This window comes from Leucopleurus acutus (genome assembly GCF_964270905.1).
Source record: "Leucopleurus acutus genome assembly, chromosome: 12".
Taxonomy (NCBI): domain Eukaryota; kingdom Metazoa; phylum Chordata; class Mammalia; order Artiodactyla; family Delphinidae; genus Leucopleurus; species Leucopleurus acutus.
The window spans coordinates 42,756,121-42,774,580 of record NC_139154.1 but is presented as its reverse complement, the minus strand read 5'-3'; the positions used below and the strand labels follow the sequence as shown (position 1 = coordinate 42,774,580).

Below are 18,460 nucleotides of genomic sequence, written 5' to 3'. Positions count from 1 at the left end.
AAACAAATATGAGACTCTGAAAGGTGGAGAAGAAAGCAGACTATGTAGGGACCTTGGGACCCACAGAGCAACACAGTGGTAAGTTCCCTGGGTTTTCTTTTTACCACATGTATCCTAGACTTGGAGCCAGTGACCCAGAAATACCAATGGGTGTGGATTTTTAAAAAGCCCTGAAGAAAGCCTGCACTCTGTAGCCAGAGGACCAGGAAAATGACAGCCTTTCTAAAAGAAACTTTTGGATAATGACTGCCCTAATCTAGCCATGCACCATAGTAAAAACCGTGGCCTTATCCCTACCCAAATCAGCAAAGGCCAAGTGGGAGGCCTGGACTTTACCCCACACCCAACAGTAATGAGGCACACCTCTCCTTGCTCACTAGCGTGGTGTCCAGAAGGGGCTGGTTGGAGAAGCAGGACTTTCACCACTGCCCAGCAGTAATGAGGCCACTACCACCACCACTCCTATGAGATCAGTGGGGATCATATGGGAAAAGCAATAAGGCAATTCTGCCTCTCCTGGCTGGGATGGTAATAATGGAAGCCTAGTGGGGAGTCAGAATTCCTACCCATGCCCAGCAATAATGAGGAGCCCCTCCACCCCTTGGTTGTCAATAGAAACCAAATGGAGAACCTGGATTTCTGCCTCACCTGGCAGTAGTGAGGTGGCACTTCTCCTTCCCCACTTCCCTTGCTGAAGAAGTGTCAGGGAAAAAAAAAAACAAAAAAACCCCACCTAAAATAGAAAGTTTAAATAAGATCAGGAGTATCATAATATCCCATTGTCCTTGTTTTAGTTAAAAATCACTTGTCATACCAAAAACCCAGAAAATCTCAATTTGAATGGAAGAAGATAATAAATGCCAATACCAAATGACAGAGATATTAGAATTTTCTGACAAAGATTTTAAAGCAGTCATTATAAAATACTTCAATGAGCAATTAATAAACATGTTGGAAAAAATGAAAAAATAGAAAGTCTCAGGAAAGAGAAGATTTAAAGAAAAACTGAATGGAAATTTTAGAACTGAAAAATATAATAGCCAAATTAAAAACTCAGTGTTTGAGCTCAACAATAAAATGGAGGGGACAGAGGAAAGAACCAGGGAACATAAAGATATAACAATAAAAATAGGAACTTCCCAAATTTGGTAAAAGACATAAACCTACAAAATTCAAGAAGCTAGATGAACTCCAAATAAGTAAACCCAAAGAAATCCACACCAAGACACATAAACATTTGAAAACGAAAATAAGGAAAATATCTTGAAAGCAGCCAGAGAGAAATGATACATATTTATAGAGGAAAATCTATTTGAGTGACAACTACTTTCTCTTCAGAATCTATAGAGGCCAAAAGAAATGGCATATATTTCAAGTGTAAATAGAACAGAACCATCAATACAGAATTCTATATCCAGCAAAAGTGTGCTTCAGGAAGGAAGAGAAAATTAAGACACTCTCCAATGAAGGAAAACTAAAGGAATTTGTAACTATCAGACCTATCCTAAAAGAATAGCTATAGGAAGTTCTCTAAACTGAAAATAAATGATCAAAGAAGGAATCTTGAAACATTTAGAAAGGAAAGAACAGAAAGAAAAAATGTGGGTAATTACATTTTTCCTTCTCCTCTTGAGATTTCTAAATTATGTTTAACAGTTGAAGCAAAAATTATAACATTGATATGATCTAAGTGTATACAGAAGTATTTAAGGCAATTATATTATAAATAGGGGAGGGTAAAATAACATAAAGGGAAGTAATATACTTCTGTACTTCACTTGAACTGGTAAAATGTCAACACCAGTAAACTGTATTAAGTTACATATCTAATGTAATACCTAGAATGACCACTTTAAAATCTATAAAAATAGACATACTCCAAAACACTGTAGGTAAATCAAAATAGAATTCTAAAACATTTATTAAAAAATATAGGAAGGCCAGAGAAAGAACACAGAGAAATAGAAAACAGACAACCATCAGAAAACAGATAATAAAGTGGCATACAGGCTCTAACATACCAATAATTACATTAAATGTAAATGGTCAAAGTATACCAATTAAAAGATAAAGATTGACAAAGTGGATTAAAAAACAGAACCTAAGTATATACTGTCTTTAGAAAACTTGGTTAAAATATAATCGTATAGGTAGACTGAAAGTAAAAGAATGGGAAAAGATACATCATGCAAACATTAATCAAAAGGAACTAGTAATGACTATATTAATATCAGATAAAGTGAACTTCATAGCAAAGAAAATTACCAGGAACATAGAGTGACAATACATAATAATAACAATAAAAGGTTCAATTTACCAAGGAGTCATAGCAATTCTAAATGTGTATGCATGAAACAAGTGAGCGGCAAAATATATGAAGCAAAAACTGATAGAACTGAAAGGAGTAATGGACAAATGCACAATTATAGGTGGACGCTTAAACACCCCTCTCTCAACAATCAGTCAAATAATAGAACAGAAAAAATTAGCAAGGATATACATAAATTAGCAACAGTATCAACCAACAGGATTTAATAGACATTTATAGAACGCTCCACCCAAAACATATGGGTTTCTGATAGGCATTAGATAGGGAAATATTTTCTAAACCCAAATCAGCACGTGGGATATAAGAAAGTTTTATTTGTTTTTCTATATATATTTAGTGACTATGTAACACATCACATATGACATATGACGTGTTTAATGTTTTTTCATTAAAATGGGTACTTATATAAAGATTTTTTTTTCAATTTTTCTACAACAGAATTGTAAACACCCTCTTAAAGAAGTAGGCTCCATAGGCTGCACTTGAGAGAAAGGAATCTTCCTTTCAGCTGCAGTGATTGACCTCTTACTGAGTCTTCCTGGAGCTGCAAGTGCAGGCATCAAGGAGCAAGACAGTTTGGACATAGGACACATTCCCCTCCCTGACTCAAGGCAACCAGAGCCTTCCAGCTGCATTGTTGCTTGGGGAACCCTGGGATTTCTTTCTCATAGTAGAGTTATACTGTGTGCAAAATAGACTTTTAGACCAGACTAAACACTCAGCCACATTGCTTTATCTCTGTTCCAAACAACCAACTTGCAAACAAAATTTTGTTATGTTTCTGTTATGTTCCCTTATGTTTCTGACATCCTTTCCTTCTCTGATTTTCTCTTCTCTTCCTTCTGGATCTGCCTTTCTGATATCCAAGTAACTAGTACTTCAGTAGTCTCTTTTGTTTCCCCATTACCCATCCTGTCTGTATAACCTTGGGTAAAGAGAAAGGAGGCAAGAATTACCTGTCTTCTTGCTGCTTTGTGTTCTTGGTTTATTCTCTGCATGGGAACTTAGTTCAGTCTCCTAGTAGTGACCGTAGGCTAACCCTTAAGCAAGCATTGCAATCATCGTAGCCGGCCTCTTTATACCTCTCCCCTTTGGGTCCCGTGTCGCCCCTGCCTCCTCTTGCAACAGCTACCACAGAACCTGCCTTTACCCAGGCTTGCCCTGGCCATGCCTCTAGTGATTCCTGTTCCCTTGCTTATGACAAATGCAAGAAGGCCCCTGCGGAGAGGGACTGATACTCATCCGACAAGACCCTGGCCCTTGTGGATGATTAGTGCGCTCCTCCCGAGCTTATATCCCATGAATGGTGAAGGGTAATCGATACTCAAACCAGTCACTTGAGTTGGTGACATGATTTTCATGCTACACAAAGAGAGGGGTCATTAGGGGAAAGGAATACCAGGTCTGAGATCATTTTCAGTGGTCAAATCTATGCCGTCCGGACCTTCCTCCTCCAGACCTGCTTCTCTGTGGCTTGACTGTCATCCAGACAATGACCTTTAGCGTACCAGTTTGACTTTTAGGAGGACTTGGGGTGTTTTCACATTATGTAATGTCTGTGCTTCAGTAGAAATCTTATGGAAACAAATGGAGGAAGTTTGCCAGTCCAAGTAGTGGATAATAAATCCTGACCTATCTGGATAGAAACTGATTTTCTGTATCCTTTAGTTTATACACATATTTTTTTATTGTAGTAAGGTCTGAAAAATCCAAGGAACCAAATTATTCAAGCATTTCAAATGCTGTTGTCCTTTTGGCAAAAATGGTGCTTCTTATAGGCTGAGATGCTATGTATTAGCCTTCTTCAACAGACTGAGTAAAACATCCTTTCCTGTCCAGCATTCAGGATAGAGGAGCCCTAATTCAATTAGGATACTTTATAAACTTTACCACAGTGTTCATTAGATCAATTGATATAACTAGATTGTTTTGAATGTTATTTTTAAAGAAAATATATGTTTTTTTTCTTTAATTTTAAATCTGGAATATTTGCTACTACATATTTTCTTTAGAATAGATGTTCTTCTGTTACATGAGAAATAAATTTTTGAGGGAGACAGCTGAATTGGATTTTCTGATCAAAGCTAAAAGCAAATATATTTTAGCTTAGCAGTATCACAGGTCAAGATAATTAATGTTAAAAAATATTCTAGGGTCTTTTTGTTAGGCCAAATTGATGTTTTAATTCCTTTCAGTTACCTAACTAGAAAAACATAGTGCAGACAAAGGGCATTCCTGGTAGATTACGTTACTTCTGTTGCATACATTCTTGTAAAAGACACTTTCATAATCTTTCCTTTCCTTAATCAAATATGGAAATAACTTTTAAAAACATATACAGTGATATGAAATGAACAGAACTATTCAATGAACTGACACATAAGCTTCACTAAAAAATCACAAATTTCTTCTCAGCATATTTTTGACTTAATCCCAGAATAATATTTTGAATAAGACAAAACCAGACTGCCATGTTACCTATTCTCTCATTTATGTGTGTAGCTTAGGAAAATCCATTTATAAAAGCCAACTTCAGCTTTAGTTATTCATGGAAGTTTAGCCTAAAATTCAGCAATGAAGGAAAAGATTTTGTGTGTGTGTGGTCAGTATCAGGATTTAGGGCAAAAGGTGATTAGATACAGTACTAGAATATCATCTCTGGTTTAGAAGTAAATGACTCAGTGAAGGTTTTATTATTTTTTTCTATAGAAATTTATATATATATATATATATATATATATATATATATATATATATATATATATATATCTTTAAATTATCTGCCACTCTAAAAGTTGTATTATTTTTTAAAAAATCATACACCTTGAGTTGTGTGTTTCACTTTGGTGAACTCAATATCACATAGATAAGACTATCTGTTTGCAGACTAAATCAATGGTTATAATAACGAAAGTCTTGGCTTATGGAGAAACATGTGAATAGTAAACATTACTCCAAATTACGCAGAAATTTTAGAATGGGAGAATTACTTTTTTAGATCTGGTTTTCACATTGTTAAAAGCCACAATTGGCGCAAATAGAAACTGTAGAAAACGATCGGGGAAAAAAATAAAGACCTACCAAAGAACTGGCCCTTGTAAGACTTCATCTGGGTTTCTGAGCATGTGTAATCCTGCTTAACTTCTGACAAACTCTCCTGGTTTATGCTTCTTGATTGCCTAGCCTTAACTTTGCCTGAGCAGCTCTGGACAGAACTCTGCTGGAGCGTGGGATACTCACATCTCCAGGACTATCCCGTTTCACAGTCTGTCCTCAGCCCCCAAAATTTTGCTACCATGCAGCCCTGCTTGGCTCGCACCTAACTCCTCTACATTTGGTAACATCTTGCCAGCCTCAGGACCAGTTAGAAGATGTGCTAGGAGGGGCTATCCTTGGAACGGCTTTTTTGCAGTCAGCTCCTACCTCTTCCCTCCTATAGGGAGGATCTAGTATGTATAGATAAAGATTGATGCCACCCTCCTCCCCTACTCAAGTACCAGAATCTGATAGGAAGTTGACAACAACATCAACCCCTGTTAACCAAAAACACCCAGAAAATCGAGAGACCCCATTTTTATTTGCTTTTATTAGCTAAGACTGAATTTGGCTACAGATAACAGAAAACTAAATTACAGTGGCCTAAACAGATAGGGATCTATTGATATTTTTCTCATGCACCAAGAAATATAAAGGGGAGAGTCCAGAGATGAATAGTATCTCAACAGTGCCATCAACGATGTGCGTTCTTTCTGGATTTCCACTCTGTCCTCAGCACATTTATCCTCATGCTCGTCATCTCATGATCACATGATGACTTCTACTCTAGGCCTCATGTCTGACATTCAGATGGAATTAAGGAAAATGGGGCAAAAGCAGAGGCTTATTCCTGATGAGGCTTTGGCTTATGTAGGAAGAGAAGTCCTCCCCCAGGAACCTTGCCTCTACATTGCCTCTAGTAGCCAACACTAGGCCATATCCCTAGCTATAAGGGATGTGGAAAAGCCATATGTTTTGACTTTCCCATGTCTCTAGTCAAGGAAATGAGGGGGTTTTATTGGCTTTTGGGTAGGTACTAGTATTTACTACATCCCTACTTCAAGATGGTCTTGGACCTACCTACCTACCCATCTTCCATGGACCTACCAAACACCTAGCTAGTAACTCCATCCATACTAGTTAACTAGTAACCTAGACAGTTAACTCCATCCTCTTCACCATAACTAAAGTCCACCACATCCATGCCCCCTCCAGAATGTCTTTGGGCTTCACAAGCCCTGACAAGACCACCTCAGACTGGGGTCTGCAGTTTATTTATGGGAAACCCTCTTGGAAGCACGTCTAGATGCACCTATCCACAGGAGAGCCTGTCTTGGTTCCCGTGATTATTAGTAGTACCCTTATTATTTTAAAGAGAATTTAAATGAAAACTTTTTGCTGTTTACCTCTATTTGTGTGCTTACTAGTGGCTTCTGTCCTCAGCCACCCTCCCATCATGGAGGTGAATATACCAAACCCTTTTTCTAATCCAGCAAATCTTGTAAGGAGCATTTTTTTAAGAGACTGTTTTTTTTCTTCTAAACCTTATGGCATACTTTGGACATACAGAACCTAACAGCCATTTTAAAGAATATTAAAGTGACTAGAAATAATATCTTGGTCAGAACAGACCAGGAGTAACAATCACATTTTACACTGCAGTGTACACACCCATGTATGGGAGATTTCCTACCTCCAAATTTCACCTGCCCTAATTAAACTGTGCCCAGTTCAAGTAATTCCCTTTGCTTCAGCACCATCAATCCTCCCTCCCCAATATAAAGGCAAAACTGAACAAACTGGGGCATTCTACTGTGAAACTGTGCTAATGGCACTGGATCACATACCACCAAAACAGCAGGACAACTTGGCTTCCAACCCCCAAGTTCTACTTCAGAAAACTGTTCGTACATCTCCCCCAAACCTCCTCTTGTATCATTAATTGTGGTTTTTCTTCCCTCTGCATTTTCCCTCACTGCTATGGCCAGTGCTTTATGTGGCCTAGTCTGGGGCCAGTCTCAACAGAAGCTCTTAGATTGCCACTCTTGCCTGCAATGATTTTTCCCAGTTTTATACCAGTATCTAACAGCTTGGCTTACCATGTCAGTGTTCTGGCCTCTCTTGTGATGTCAGCTCTTGCACCACTTCAAGGAAGACAGCAGGTATTTCCTCCTGACCTGTTTCCCTCCTACCCCCGCAAAAAAGGAAAACACTGGCCGAGTCCCTTCCCATTTATTTTATTTAACAGCCCTTAACTCACAGCTGCCATGAACCAAGCACTTGCATAATCACTGGAGAGAATAATAAATGAAATATAGCTGCTGCTATATTTATATATATATTTATTTATTTATATAGCATGGTAGGGGAGATAAATGTGAAGAATTTTAACATATCACACTTACGACTGTTATAAATACAGATACAGGTCAGGAATGGTACCAAGAAAAGGAGAAATTAGTTCTAGATAAGTAAGGGAGAAGACAAATGAATTTGGACTTGAAGATGAGTTGGGAATTTTCCAGACAGACAAAATGGCATCAAGATAGGTGATTGAGTTAAACAGAAGGCAGCCTTCTATTGTAGATTATGTGTACTTGGAGAATTTAGTGGTACCATTTAGCCTGGGAGATGAATGTCCTATTGGTCTTCCAACTTTAGCCCTCACTCATTTCGTTCCTCAGCCACTCCACTGGGAGTTGATGTCCTGTAGTGATCTTTAAACGCTAAGCAGATTTCAGAAGATGATGGTAGCAAATAAAATAGAACATTAGACTCAGTGAGGTTTTTATTACACCTGTATTTAGATTTTTAAGGAAATAAAAGTAAATAAGTACCATTCTTCTAAACCATTCTCTTCCCTTCGTGTTTTGTTTCCATTACTCCTGCTACTAGATATTTCCTTCACTGTGGTGCTTGAAACTGAATTCTGCTGGGTTTCCAAGAATGCTGTTGATAGTCATTGCCAGGAGAAATGTGTTTTCCCCTTAGGAAATTAAACTTCTATTTAGTATTATTGTTTTTGGCCACTGTGCTGTGTTATGAGCTTTTTTCTTTTTTTTTTTTTTTTTTTTTGCGGTACGCGGCCCTCTCACTGTTGTGGCCTCTCCCGTTGCGGAGCACAGGCTCCAGACGCACAGGCTCAGCGGCCATGGCTCACGGGCCCAGCCGTTGCGCGGCATGTGGGATCTTCCCGGACCGGGGCACGAACCCATGTCCCCTGCATCGGCAGGCAGACTCTTAACCACTGTGCCACCAGGGAAGCCCTATAAGCATTTTTGAGGAAAGAAAAAGATAATTGCTTCCTTGGAGCAATTACTGGAAATGAAACTGGTATTCTACTTTCTAAAAACAACAAAAAAGTACACTTAGATGGGAAACTACCAGGAAAAACAAGAATAAGAATAAAGGTGAGGTGAGGTACATTCCCTGATGAAAAATTTACTTTTAGAAATGTAAGATTCCTTACAAGTTTTTTGAATGTTTATATTGTTTCCAATTTAAGAATAACACTACAGAAAAGTGCTTAAGATGTAAATGTTTACCTCCATGAATTATCAGAAAGCAAGCTCCCATATAACTCCCTCCCAGCTCAAGGATCACCATTGCCTGGATCTCAGACGCCTCTTTTATACCCCTGCATATCCCACAATCCACTTCTGAGCTCATTCAGGTTGTTGGCAGAATCTAGTTCATGTGGCTTTTTGACTGCAGTTCCCATTTTCCTGCTGGCTGTCAGCCAGGGGTCCCTCTCAGCTCCTGGAGGTCACTTTCAGGTCCTTTTCACATGAGCTCCATTTTCAAACCAACAGTGGTGCATTTAATCCTTCTAGTGCTTTGAATCTGTGACTTCTTCTGCCACTAGCCAGAGAGAACTCAAATTTTGAAGGACTCGTGTGATCAGGGTAGGTCCACTGGGATAATCTCCCTTAAAGTCGTCTCAACTTTATAACATAACCTAGTCATGGCAGTAATATGTCATCATACTCACAGGTTTCACCCACACTCAGAAGGGAGGGATTGTAAAGGGCAAGGAGTATTTGTGTCATCTGGGAATTCTGCCTACCACAGACCACCTGTTTTCTGCTGCTCTGAAATGCTACCTTTGTCAAAAATTAAATATCTATATATGTGTAGTCATTTGTGGAAGAATTTATTTAAAATCAATATTATTTCTTCCTTAAATGTTTGGTAGAGTGGACCAATGAATTCATCTTGCCCTCGAGTTTTCTTTGTGCAGAGGCTTTAAATTACAAATTTAATTTCTTTAATAGATATAAGACGATTGAGGTTATCTATTTATTGTTAAGTAAGCTTCAAATTTGTGTCTTTGGGCAGACTGGCTGTTTCATCTAAGTTATTGAATTTCATGACATAAAGTTGTCCACAAAATTACTTGATTATCCTTTTGATGTCTGTATTATCTGAAGGGTTGTCATTTCTCTTTCCTGATACTGGTAATGTTTTATGTCTTCTCACATTTTTTTCCTGATCAGTCTGCCTAAAGATTTATCAGTTATTGAACTTAATTTTAGTTTCATTTAGTTTCTCAATTGTTTTTCTGGTCTCTATTTCATTAATTCCTGCTGTGAACTTTATTATTTACTTTATTCTGCCTACTGACTGGAGTCAGACCAAATATCTTTTATATCAATATACGTGAGTATGTTAAGTCCCTTTATTTAAGAGAGAGAGACTTTAAATTTTGTTTTTAAAGAAATCTACTTATGATTTCAAGAGACATAACTTATGACAAAAGATTAAAAATAAAAGACAAATAGGCAGATGATGCCAAAAAGAAAGCAAAGTAACAATAATAACACCAATCAAAGTAGAATTCAAGGCGCAAAGAATCAAATGAAAATTTGTGTAGCAGTACCAGAAAATCACATAAATTCATCTGGCGTTCTTCCTTTTTCTCAGTTATTTGACATCTCGAAAATGAGGGTCACTCTGCTCATTCCACAGTCAGTATAATAGAACTAACCCTCATAAGCAACTCCTAAAGATCACTTAAACCTGTTTTAAAATAAACATTCTTTTTAGTTGTGTCCTTTTTAAAAAATTATCGAGATGGTTTCATGTTCATAACTATGTGTGGTTTCCCTGGTATACATGATTTATCTGTCAAAATTTGTGATTCTAATCCTTAAATCATAAAAATGCCTTGATCAGGTATGATTACACACATCTGCTGTGGTATCTGACATTAGGCCATCATCCTGCTAACGTTGCTATTGAGAAAGCTAGGTGAGGGTGAGAGAGATTCTTCCACAGGGCATGCTCTTGTTTCCAGAGACAGTGCATGTTGCTGACTCACATGCCTCTCTTGGCCTCACTAATATCTCACATCACATAGCATTTGGCAAAAGAAAAGAGTAAAACAGGAATATACTACAATTAATTTGACATTTGTGTTTGTTCTATATATTCTAACTGTTTGCCTTTTTTTTTTTTTTAATGTAGTTAATGCTGCCTACCTTGGGAGCCAAGAAATGATGGAGGTGGTGAAGAGAGACAATGAAACCATAAAGGAACATTTATCTAAGGTAATCACTTTAGTGCTACAAGGAGGTAAGTAGATGGGCAGCAATACTTACTGAGGATGAAAGGCTAGAGTTGGTTAGAATCTGTAAGACCTCAAGGGTTTGTAAATTTCAGATCAAGTTCTACTTCTAGTTAACATTAAGGCAGTCCTTGAAAGTTGCATGGAAAGTAAGGAAAGCTGACTACATAGTTACTTAAATATGTTTTGCCACCTGTTTTTGTTGGGTTTATTTTTAGGATCGATACTTCTCTCTAGAGCTTTGTACTGAAAAGACGCTCAATAATATTTATGGAAGAAATGAGCTATATTAAAATATAAGTGAAACATTGGAAAAGAACTAACATGCCTATGATCTGATGATCCAGTGAGCCCGTCTCTCTTATTCTCCAATGCATTAGAGTAGGAATGCCCAGCTGACACTTGTTTTCTATACAAGCAGGTGCAGAAAGGCAACAATTGAAATATTTAGCATTTTTGAGTTGCTGCTGTAAGTGCTAGAATCTTAACACAGGCGTATTTGGAAGCACAGTTTCTGAAACTGTGAGGGGCCATGGTTTAGAATATGTCTAAGCACCCTAGAATTAAGGTGGCCCTGGTACTCCCATGGCATCATCTGTCTGTCTGTCCATACAGCTGTCTGTCTGTACAGCTGAATAGGATAGAGCTGTACCATCTAACATGGTAACCACTAGCCACATGTGGTTATTTGTGGCTACTCTGAATTGAGATGTGCCATGAGTGTAAATACACATTGAATTTCACAAACTTAGTACCGAAAAAATAAGTAAAATAGTTCATTAATATTTTTATATTGATTACCTGTTGAAATGATAATATTTTAGATACATGGGGGTAAATAATATATATTATTAAAAGAAATTTCATTCGTTCCTTTATACTTTTTAAAATGCAGTTAATAGAAGTTTTTAAATTACCAGTGTGCCTTTGTATTTCTGTTGGACTGTGCTAATATAGAGCTTTGCAGTCCAGTGCTGAACCGTGACATCTGCTGGATGCAATGAAACAAGCCCCACTGAGTGGCCAACTCTTACAGGGCCCAGGAACCTACAATCTGCAAGTAAAATCTTAGATATCCTGCTGGGTTTAGAATCTCTTCATAAACTTTGAGACATTTGACTTAAACTTGCCTATAGTGTTAATTCATATTTCTATAACCTCCCAATACAATTATCTTAAAGCAAGAAATATATATGTTCTTAAAACAATATTTTTAGAATATCGATCTATCGTAGCTTCACCCAGAGAGGACTTTTGAAAGTGCCAGTCTGTGTTTGTCTTATGGCCATAGTGGTCATCATATTTCTAAAATAGCAATTGGCCAGAGACTGAAATTTTGGAGACAGAGGAAACCCTCATTAGCTGAATGGGGGAGGTTGGGGCCTCATAAGGACCCTCTTTCCAGGGCTTTCAACTGTTTCCACTCATTGACGTATGTGAAAATGCAAGAAAAACAGTATTTTATTTTTTAGTTAAATTATAAGTGAATTTGTTTCAAAGCTGTGCTTAAGTTCTCAAGGCTGGAAGTTCATAAAAACAACTCAGTTCCCAGTTAATAATAAGACTGGCAGATGCTCATTTCCAAAATTCACACTTGCTGAATGACTAGACCCGTCATGTGTCAAAGCCTGTCTTACCACCTGTGGAAGCCAGCTGCTGTAAAGTACTCATCATTCCTGGATTCTGTTTGTATGTTGTGCTCAGAAGAAGGTCAAAGGAAGGTGCTAACTTATTCCTGTCCTAAGTTAAATCCATATGCAAGTGTAATCATTCCCAGATAGAGGGCTGCTCATGGTAACTGTGTCAGGACCGTACTTTACTGACACTTTTGTGGGAGAAATATGGGGGTATAATGGTAGATGGCAGGCATTTCAAGGTTAATATTAACACACGGTCACAGGACTAAACTTTTCCAACTACAGGGAATGGTTTTATTTTGTTTTTAAGATAACATGACACGTACTTGTGGAGTTTGGGAAAGCAAGGCATTGTTTAGTTTAATGATGCACCACTACCTGCGATTAATTGAATGTCGTTTCTACCAGCTAAGTTTGAACTTTCCATTAGAATAATACAATTCCAATTCCTAAGTGAAACGAGGTATAGAAAGACAAGAAGTTTATTGCAGTTTTTTTGTTTCTGTAATGAAAAAAATGGAAACATGCTGTAATTTAATATTGGTAAAAGTTGAATCAACATATGTCTCAGTCTGCTTGAGAAAGTAAGGAAACTTAAAAGGACACATAGTTCTAGCAAAAATAGTGGGCATTTTCCCCTGCATTCCAAACAACCCTGATAATTAGTCAGACTTGAAAATCAGTTCCCAAGACTAGACATACCCTACTTTAAATATTCTAGTCAAGGATACTCTGTCTCATTTCTGCCCAAATATAAGCATTCAGAAACTTTGTGCCTCTCCAGGACTGTCCATTGTAAAGATGTTTTGAGCCACACATTTCGTTGCAAAAATCGTTAAATATTATCTATTATTCAACTTTTAAAACAGTTCTGGAAAATGTATCTTTGTGCCATCCAGTCAGGAAGCCACAGGAGATTTAGTCTAAAAACAGTCATTCTACTACCACATGTGGATGGCTTTTGGATTCTTTCTCCTCCTCTAAAAAACTATTATAATCAGCAGACTTTGGTTCTAAATTCAAATTTTTTACCACTGAATTTCCACATGAAGAGAACTTTTTATCTTCTTGAGGGAAATGTGCCTTTTTAACTCTGAAAAATCTCCGGAGCTGATTGTCTCCCTTCCTTCTTTCCAAGGTCTAGAGACTTTACAGTGTCAGACACTGCTGCAGCACTACATAAGGTTATTTCCCTTTCTTGAAGCAAATATGTCAGACTCAGTTGTTTCCAAAAGAATATAGTAGGGCCTATGGCATCATAGGTTGTGTTCTTTCTTCGCCTGACTAAATTCTACCTGTCCTTTAAGACTTGGCTCCATTGTCATCTTTTTTTTTTTTCTTGTGCGGTACGCGGGCCTCTCACTGTTGTGGCCTCTCCTGTTGCGGAGCACAGGCTCCGGACGCGCAGGCTCAGCGGCCATGGCTCACGGGCCCAGCCGCTCCGCGGCACGTGGGATCCTTCCGGACCGGGGCACGAACCTGTGTCCCCTGTACCGGCAGGTGGACTCTCAACCACTGCGCCACCAGGGAAGCCCTCCATTGTCATCTTTAAGAGGGCTTCCCTAGCCCCTGGTTTTGGTTAGAAGTCCCTCCCCTCGGCTCCCATGGCTCCATATAAAGTTATAATATTGCATTTATCACACAGTATTTAAACAGTCGGTTTTCCCCTCTCACCCACCTTGAAGGTTTTTCTCATCTTGGTATCCCTGTGGCCTAGCACAATGCATGATACCTGGTGAACCATCAACAGATGTGTACTAGATGAACGGACAGGAACGCTGTTACAGATTCTAAGCCTTTTTGTGCCGTGGATCTCTCCAGCTGTGTCGTGTGTGGACTCCTTCTCAGAATAATTTTTTTAAGTGCATGAAATAAATACATGAGATTACCAAAAAAAAAATTATATTGACGTATAGTTATCAAAATATATTAAAAGCAAATTTGTGATATATAATTGTGTATCTTTATTAACAAACTAAATAATGAGATATGATAGCAGTCAGAATTACTATTGTAAATATGTAGTGATATGCATAAACTTTTAGTTACTTAAAACAATTTTACTGTAATTTGAAAATTTCAGTAATTTTATAGATGACAAAAGATAGGTATTTCTAATATTCTGTGGTTTGGTGCCTGTGTTCATAATTGAAGGAAATACTAAATTATTGTTAGAAGTTAGCAAAAAAAAATGATATATTCTTTTTCCCATCCAAGTTTACATTACTCCGCTCCCCTCAACTGCCACTGCATCTACCCATGAAACTGCGTGGACCTGTAGATCCCAGGTGAAGAAGTTGCTTTGAGGCACTAGAAAAGGTTAGGGAGTATGGTACTGTGGTTTGGTCACTGGCCTGAGAACAAGAAGCCATGATATGCTACACTAAAGAGACTATTTTGAGTTGTTAGGGAACCATTGAAGGATTTAAGGAAGGGGGTAATAATCAGGGTGATACTCAGAATGTTTGACAACCATATGACATAACCACTGACCCATCAGAACATACGCCATCTGTGAACAGCCAGTTCAGAGGTGCCAGTTCATATCAGTTAGTCCTAGGAATGTGGCTAGATTAACCAATGAGAGGGATTATTTGGGGGGAAATGTGTATCAGAATGTTGGAAAAGAATGAAATTTGAAGTGGGAAAACTGTTTAGAAGACTTTTACAAGAACTAAGGCAGTGGAATTGGGGATAAAGAAGGGGTAGAATTTGGAAAGATTTAGGAAGTAGAATCAAAGACACTTAGTACTCATAGGATATGAGAGAATGGAGATGGATCTAAGATTAGTTCTCTGTATTTGGATTTTGTAACAAGATAGGGAACATGGGAGAAGAAGTGCCAGCATGTGTGGGAGCTGGTTGAGAAAGCAGTTCATTTTGGTACTTTCGTTTGAGATACCTGTGGGACATCCGGGGGACACATGTCTGGCAGGTAGCTGGATATATGGGTGTGAAGCCTAGAAGAGGAATCTGGGCTGAATTTTGATTTGGGAATGATGAGGATATATTTGGAGTCATGAGCATGGAAATAGTAACCCAAGGAAGTATGTAGTATGAGGAGAGAATACATCTAAAGGTTGACCCTTGGGGAACACATTTAAAGGTTGGGAGGAAGGAGAGGAACTAATGAATAAGACGGAAATGGAGGGGGGGAGGGACGGGAATGAGAACCAGGATGGAATAAGCCAGAGTAAGAGAATCAACTGTACATTTTCACCACGCCGGTCCCAGTCCTTCCGGGAGCCGCTGGGGTATGCTGTGCGTTATGAGGCACCTGGTGTGTCTGAGGCAAATAGGAGGTCAGCATTCCCATTCTGTCATTGTTCTCAGCTACAAGGGGATATGGTCTCATTCAAAGAAAAGTGAATTAGTGTTTGGTTTAGAAACTTGAAGTTTTCATTTAAAACTCACTTAGGAGGGAAATTCTAAACTGCCGTGACCATCCTTGGCCTAGGCTTATGGAAACAGCTGGTGTGTGCTACTGCCAGACCAAATCTGAACATCACTATCAGTCAATAGGGGTCTGAAATTGTTCCCAGCGAGAGCACATGAGACGCTGCTTTCTGATGAAGGTAGGCAGCGGTGGAAGGACTTCCTGCAGAGTGGTGCTGCCCCTGCCCCCAGAGGGCCAGCCTGGGGCCAACAGTGTGGTTGGGAAAGGGGCAGCATGTCCTCAGGAACAGGGACCCCTCTGCTACGGCTCTCCCCATCCTGCTTAGCCCGCCTGAGCCCAGAGGCGCATGTTGCCTTTGGGAACAAACAAACCTTGCACAGTTGTTTGCAGATCTGGGCATGCAAATCCTTCGGACATGCACACGTCCCGCTTAGTGGAGCATAGGATGTGCTCTCTAGACCAGCTAACCAAGACTGCCTTTCTGACAACCTCGGTCTGAAACTGATGGTGTTAGTTCTGCCTGTTTAATTTGAAGCCTGTTCAGAATATTATAATCATCCTGGAAATAGATAGGTTTGTTTGTATCTCAATCATTTTGACCTTGAGAGCTTCATTTTAGGCACTTATTTGTGTCAGCATACCCTTGAGTTTTCTAGTGGAGCGTGATCGGGGAGCAGAATCTTCAGAGGTACAGCATGAGCTTCAAACTCCAGCTCCACCATTTGCTTACTTATGTGACCCTGGTTAATTTACTTGACCTCACTGTGTCTCCTTTCTTCATCAATAAAATGGTTTAATAATACTATCTATTCTCATGCAGTTGTTCCAAAACTATAATGCTATATGCAATTCATATAAAGACCTTGCAAGAGTGTCTGGCCATGTACTAAGCATTCAATAAAAGTTTATTATTACAAAGTTAGTTATATCCTAGATATGCCTCTGAGTACTTTAAAAAGACTTTGCCTATCTTTTCCTCCCCCTGCGCACCCCTTCAGATATTTTCATTCTATAATGAAAGATTTTGGTAATATTAAATATGTAGCCAAGTGACCCTGGAATACCCCAATCCCATTCTGGCCACTGCTTCCCATAAAATGCCTAAGGGAGATGTTGTATAGGAACAGCAGTGAAGGAAGACACAGTAGTACTTAAACTTTACCAGGACTTGGGCCCAGTACGGAGAATTCAGATGAGCTGGAATTGGCCATTTCTCTAAGTTAGTTAAGCAAGGCCCTTCCCAGCACGTCTGCCAGTTTCCTGAGGCATATAACCAGGGAGAAACAGAAGCACAGGAGGATAAATTTGCTCCCAGTGCCTCATACTCTGCTGCCTCACCAGAGGAAGATAGATGCCTTGGGTCAGCTTCTCACTCCAGACCCAGGTAAGAAAGAGACGAAGCTAGTTACTCTGGAAGGAGCAGTGACTTACGTTTGGGAATGAACAGGTTCTGGCCCTTTACACTTGGATCGTGCAGAAAGAAAAGAGCCCCACTTTGCAGGGCTTTTGATGCATGATTGTTCCAGCTACTGGAGAGTAGCCCAGTCCCTAACCCGCTTGGACTTCCTACTCCTTTCGCACCCAATTCCCACTGCTCCCCTAGATGCCTTCAGGGGGAGCAGGGCTTGGTGCTTGTGAAGGATTGTGTGTTCACCTCTGTCCTCAGCCACTTTTTTTAATTTTTAGGGATTTTAGTTCCCTTTTTTAAAAAATAAATTTATTTTATTTTTGGCTGCCTTGGGTCTTCGTTGCTGCACGCAGGCTTTCTCTAGTTGCGGTGAGCGGGGGCTACTCTTCCTTGCGGTGCGCGGGCTTCTCATTGCGGTGGCTTCTCTTTTTGCGGAGCACAGGCTCTAGGTGCGCAGGCTTCATTAGTTGTGGCTCATGGGCTCTGGAGCGCAGGCTCAGTAGTTGTGGCACACAGGCTTAGTTGCTCTGCAGCATGTGGGATCTTCCTGGACCAGGGATCGAACCCGTGTCCCCTGCATTGGCAGGTGGATTCTTAACCACTGCACCACCAGGGAAGCCCTAATTCTCATTTTTTTAAGAATGGAAATGGAGCCAGTTCTAGATAAAAGAAAGAAAGGAAACAAGGTAAATCGGAAAATGAATTTTCTAAACTATCTCCCTTTCTTCAGCAGTTGTTCAAGTTCTTAAAAATGGTTGCTCAGAAAGGCTGCAGTGAACTGTTAAAGCTTTGTGACTGCTACCTCTCTGTTCCTGAGAGGGCTGGGATTTTCAAATAACTGAAAGGAGATGCTTATGTTACAGAATAGGTTTCCTTTAAGGTTGCAGGTCGAGGCTTAAGTGTCTAACTTCGCGGGGAGGGTAGAAGCAGCAGCCTGTTGCTCCTGTCCAGCAATTCCTATGATGCCTGTAGTCCTAGTCAGCTACTGAATAGAAAGAAGTAATTCAGATAGGGATTTTTTTTCCAGTTTTATTGAGATAGAATTGACACATAACATTGTATTAGTTTAAAGTGTACAACATAATGA

The 18,460-nt window shown here is 39.2% G+C and overlaps 1 protein-coding gene across 3 annotated transcripts in view; it reads left to right on the top strand.

Annotated features, from left to right (window-relative positions):
* Window positions 1–18,460, top strand: part of LDAH (lipid droplet associated hydrolase) — a 94,648-nt gene that overhangs the window by 67,213 nt on the left and 8,975 nt on the right. For all 3 annotated transcript variants that reach the window (XM_082851842.1, XM_082851840.1, XM_082851841.1), the window contains one exon: window positions 10,832–10,914. In XM_082851842.1, coding sequence (XP_082707968.1) covers window positions 10,832–10,914 — 83 coding nt within the window. The remainder of the gene's footprint in view (window positions 1–10,831; window positions 10,915–18,460) is intronic.